General features: G+C 45.0%; 1 protein-coding gene across 1 annotated transcript in view; it reads right to left on the bottom strand.

The window, feature by feature from the left end:
* LOC107102127 (serine-rich coiled-coil domain-containing protein 2-like) overlaps positions 1–5,512 on the bottom strand; it is a 42,832-nt gene that overhangs the window by 17,770 nt on the left and 19,550 nt on the right. Inside the window, exons 2-5 of the mRNA XM_015401308.1 lie at positions 1,359–2,481; positions 1,109–1,276; positions 761–931; positions 608–681 (exon numbers count right to left, since the gene is read on the bottom strand). Coding sequence (XP_015256794.1) covers positions 608–681; positions 761–931; positions 1,109–1,276; positions 1,359–2,433 — 1,488 coding nt within the window. The 5' untranslated portion in view covers positions 2,434–2,481. The remainder of the gene's footprint in view (positions 1–607; positions 682–760; positions 932–1,108; positions 1,277–1,358; positions 2,482–5,512) is intronic.

The following is a 5,512-nucleotide window of genomic DNA, read 5'->3' as shown; positions in this document are numbered from 1 at the left end:
TCTATTTTAAAGATCTTTCATTTTCAAAGGGGCTGCATTGTCTAAGCTGGTACGCAGAGAACTAGCAACCCCATCAACAAAATCATCAACCAATTAATTTTGTTCTGTTAATTTAAAATGGATTAACTTAGATCTGTTTTCTAGATCTTATTTTAAATCTGCAGGACTGGGATTGGATAAAGCAGGATAATCTGTCCTGTTAGATCCTACCTCAACTACATACCTTCCTGCAACATTTACAAGCAACATCCTCAGTACTTTTAGTCAAAGTCATCCTATAGACTCCGCCCCCTACACATCCTAATCATGCATCAGTGAGGAAGTCAGAAGCTCCTCAGGGCACTGGGTTTGTATCAACACATTTAAACACACAGTTTTGGACAATAGACCAGGCAGGAATCATCCTGCAGGAGGAACTCCATGGATCTGAAGCAGCAGGAATCACAGAAGCAGACTTGGGACCTGACTAGACGGACACTTGGGAGAAGTGCAGTTGTTCCACCTCTGGTAGGAACCAGATCAGACTGATTTCTAATAATAGTTATCATGTGAATCAGAACCGTTTTGTCCCTAAATAATTTTCTAGAAACATTTAAAAATAACATACCTGTTCATGATAGTCAGACTGACTTGGCTTCCGCTGGCGGGCAAGTCGCTCAAGTCTCTCCTCTCCTTTATCACCTGAAGACAGAAAGATTTTTTCTGATCGATAGACCTTGAAGCTTCTGCTGATCCTTACAGCTCATCCTTTAAAATGTACCTCTGATGGCGGTCCAGTCAGGACTATCATCCAGGAAGTACAGTCCTGTTGTCTTGGTGACGCTGCTCATTGCACTCTGGTCTTCGTCCAGCCTGGTGCATGATTGGTCGAGTCCTGAGTCATCCTCTTCATTTTTGGATGAGAACTGTAAAACGCCAGCTCCTCCGTTTCCTGAAAACAAAAGAGGATGAAAAATAATGAAAAAACTGTTTACTGGTTTTAATTTAAGTTGAGTTTATTAGAAATTTAATGTCATCTTCTCCATTAATCAATAAAACATCCACCTCTCTATTAACGAGCTGCTTTGCTGATTTTTATAACATCCAAAAACATTCCTAAGTGTCTCACCAAGGTTGTCAAAGTCGTCCATGTACTCCTGATTAATGTCATTCCTGTCCAGGGAGGAAGTGGAGGACAGAGACATGTCCTCCAGCATCTCGCCGACAACTGATCCAACTTCCTGTGGAAGGATCTCATTTGAAAGCTGCTCCAATTCTGGGGCCTCTGGACTGTTTTCTGCAGGGAAAGGAAATCTAGAGACAAACCCGAGTCTACAGCTTCAGCAACGATAGCTGACCCAAAGAAAAGACGGACTTACCGGGTTCGTGTTCAGTCGATGACGGCGACTCGACTGAGTGAACATCCTTTTCACCACTGTGCACGATGGCTCCTGTCGCTCGAAGAGGGCAGGTCTTCTTGATAAGTGACGGGCGGGACAGTTTATAGCTGATGCCGATGGGTCTGGCCGTTGGATTCGGAAAGAGGGGCGCCTTTAGGGCAGACTGTGGCAGCTGGGAGGTGGGGGCCACCCCCAGTCTCCCTGGAGCAGCTCTGCTCACAGGTGATTTTAATGCCTTTCCTCTATGAAGAGCATAAGAGGAGGAGGAAGAGGCGGGGGATCCATGTTGGGCAGCTTTGCTGGTGAAGGTTGGAGACGCCTGCTGGCGGACCTGGTTGAGGCTCTGGGAGCGAAGCCGATCGCGGTCAGTCAGCCGCATGGCAGCAGGACCGCCAATGTTATCGCTAGACTGGGAGCGGCTGGCAGCCGCTTTCCTCAGGAGGGGGGAACTAGACTGAGATCCAGAACCTGTAGGAGGCCGAGGGAAGGTCGGAGCCTGCCTCAGAGAACCGCTGATCTTGGTCTCTGATTTTGATCCTGGACTTTTCTTTAGGCTTTGCTTCGACATGTTGGACAGAACTGATGAGGTCGGGTTTGGTTTGGAACCTTGAGATCTGTTTTTAGGAACAGGAAGAGCTGTGGGGCTGGACTGTGGAGACGGTGATGAGGATGATGATGTAAGCTGCCTTCGGCCTTTAGCTGCAGAGGGGCTGATTTGCTTGTTGACATCCTGCTGTGACAGTAGCGCCCCCTGCTGCACACACAGCTGAAAGGCGCTGCCACCTTTTCCTTTCTTGCTCTCAGCCTCATCACCATCAGCTGCGTGTTCCTTCCTCCACTTTGTCAGAAATGAACCGGGAACCCGGATGAATCCGTTCTGCTTTGCAGACGATGAGGGCATGGCGCCTCCTGCAGGTCCGGGGTGGTGGTAGAACCCGTTGGTAAGACGAGTTCTGCCAGCTGCTGGAGCTGTCTGTGACCGGGAGCTTAACTGGGGGAGGCGGGACACCATGGTGGGCATGATGGAAGGGTCAACAAGAGGAGAAGCAGACATCAGACTCCGCCCACTTCACCATGGAGACAATTATCCAGTAAAGCTGCACTGGATGGAGAAGGAGAGAGGAAGAAGGCACACCAATATTTAAAACATGAAAGATTCACAATCTGTCCTTGTGAAAATATCTCCAGTGGATATTTCAAGAAGTTAAGAGGAAAACTATCAGACTTCCTCTGATGACCAACTGTTCAGAGATCAACATGAATACAGAAAGTTTTACAGCCAACTTTACTGCCAAATAATCAAAGGTCATTGATTAAGAGCTGAAACGTGTGGCGATAACACCTGAACGTAGCTCAGCTGATGAGTCACTGCTGCTGCAGCCGCAGCAATAACAGGAATGAAACATCCCTGCTATCTTAGTCAGGATTTTCTATTGACTTCATTTCTACAGCCTAGCTGTGACCCCTGACAGCTTCATAGCTAATCCTAACCCCAACCTGAACTCAATCCACCCCTCAGATCTAAACCTGTCCACCATCCAAAGAAGGGAGGGACTATTCTGGCCCCCATGAGGATGGGGGGCAGGTTTACCTGCAGATCGCCTCAGAGCGTCCCAGAATTCTGGGAAATTGGCCCCTTTTACACTTTCCCCACAATGTAACTAATCCAGGGTTCTTCAAGTGCATCGGCACGCTACGCTAAAAACTGTCAGGGCTGTGATGAAGTACGACCAATTGTCCTCCCTGGCTGACACCCAGGCCCCCTCTCTTTGGTTTCTGTTGAACGCGCTGCAGAAACAAGGCTGGATGAGCTAAAAGTAGAGGCCGTCATCGGCCAAGATGCCACCAATAGAAACTTCTGCCACTTGCTTATTCTGCTCCTCCGCGCCTCCCCTGCTGGCCAGCCAGATCGGGACGGATCATCTGCTCTTCAGTGCTGCTGAACAGAAGGAGTTTTAAGCCCTTCAGTTTGGAACAGCAGGAACACGTTTCATCAGTTGCTGGGGCCATCACTGACTGGTTTCCATAATCCCTCCATATTTCAGACAGGTAGTTATCTAAACCTCACCTTTTCCCAGGAAAAAAGAAGCCGGTCAGCGTACGACCGATATATGGCGGGTTTGGTCCATGATGCGGCCATCACAGCTTCTAGTCCTGCCCTGGTGGGTTTTGCTGTCTTCCCTAATTTTCTAATCCCATTTCCTGTCTCCCTGCTTAGAACATAAGTACTAAAAAAACTAATAAAATAATCCATAAATTTCTATAGAACCAATTTACATCATGTCAGGTCAATTTATAGATCCAGGTCAACCAGATCATTCAGTTTTCTATCTAAGGAAAACCAGCTGATTGCATCGACTCATTGACTCTTCAGCAATCCCTCACACTAAGCATGCTTGTAGCGACAGTGGAGAGGAAAAACTCCCTTTGAACAGGAAGAAACCTCCAGCAGAACCAGGCTCAGTGTGAGCACAGCTCCCATGTCAGAGGATGAAGAGAGCACATCCAGTTAGTCACAGTCAGAGAAACAGGACTACACTGGAAAACAGGCCAAGCTCCAACATCTAGAAACAAAGGTGTTGATAGCAGCAGCACAGAGATATTTCTCTCCAGGATGGAGGGTTAGAACCAATTATAAACCAACGATAGTTAGAGGAGTGCTAATGATCATATCTCAAATAGAATCCCATAAAATCATTACTGCTAAGAGCAGGTGGGCTGATGGTTCCACAGAGCGATGGCTCTGGGTGAGTTTTACTTAGACAACTTTTTTTTTCATTTTGTACACAGAGTGTATACAAAACAAAATTTATTTTTGTACAGCTCTCATGACATTTCCATTTCTTAAAGTGCAGCAGTTTGGCAACTGGTTTAAAAAGATATCTAGAATTATTCTTATATTATTATTCTTATTTTTGCTCCTATACAGCTGCAGGCATGTAAAGAAACATTCTCTCTCCAGTTTTCCAGCATTTTGTTTCAAAGTGCCTTTTATTCCTGATTAAGTTCATCAATAAAAACAGGACATCATCCCACTGCCCTACAGCTTCAGCACATGGTCTGTTTGGTTAAATTAGAAGATAAAACATCAACTATCTATTTCCTAACCCAGAGACAACCAACTGTGTATCACAAGCTTCTTCATGCCTCAAAGAAAACAGCTGATGTGAACATGGTGCCACAGCTGAGGAGCTTGTGATTTCAGTGTGAGAAAAGAATTTTCTGTTTTTTAATCATCTTAAGGGAGAAGAGATGTTAAATTACATAAACAATCCAGATTCTGATGATCATCCTGCAGTGATTGCATTAAACCCAGACATTTTCCACTTTACAGTAAAAGAAGGAAGATGCGAGGCAGCATGGAGGCGAGTCATGGCTTCCTAAACAGTCACCGTGACGCAGCAACGCAGCTTTAAATCTCACTATAACTACTGAACTGAAAGGTTAGAACCCATTAAAACGTGTGCTATGATTGGCAGTCAGTATAGCCAATCAGAAGGTAGCGTCGCCTCATGTGGTTAACAGCAGACTAATTGTGTTCAGTCTCAGGAGTGGAGCAAACAATGATCGTTTTCTTTGTCATAAATGATTATTATCAAAGATTCTGTCTACTTTATACACTTTAGTCTTAATTTATTGCAGAATATTTTGGGTCATTTGTCATTCTTTTTTATATGCTAACTGCTAAGCTAACATTCATCACTAAGTGTTTTTTGCGTGTTATTAGTTTTTTTAGTGGTTACTGAATAAGTGAAATTATTTATTTTTAGTAATGTTCTTATGTAAAGAACCACACAGATAGTTTCTGTTGGTCTAATGTCTGATTTATTAGCCTCACCTCCAGTGATGCTAAGAAAGCTAACCCTCCTACATTTGAGTGGTTAGCTTTATTAGCCTCTCCTCCAGTGATGCTAAGAAAGCTAACCCGCCTACATTTGAGTGGTTAGCTGTATTAGCCTCTCCTCCAGTGATGCTAAGAAAGCTAACCCGCCTACATTTGAGTGGTTAGCTTTATTAGCCTCTCCTCCAGTGATGCTAAGAAAGCTAACCCTCCTACATTTGAGTGGTTAGCTTTATTAGCCTCTCCTCCAGTGATGCTAAGAAAGCTAACCCTCCTACATTTGAGTGGTTAG

Source organism: Cyprinodon variegatus, unplaced genomic scaffold (genome assembly GCF_000732505.1).
Source record: "Cyprinodon variegatus isolate N-32 unplaced genomic scaffold, C_variegatus-1.0 Scaffold1208, whole genome shotgun sequence".
NCBI classification, from domain to species: domain Eukaryota; kingdom Metazoa; phylum Chordata; class Actinopteri; order Cyprinodontiformes; family Cyprinodontidae; genus Cyprinodon; species Cyprinodon variegatus.
Note: the sequence above shows the minus strand (reverse complement) of the source record. Positions and strands in the feature narration are given on the sequence as shown.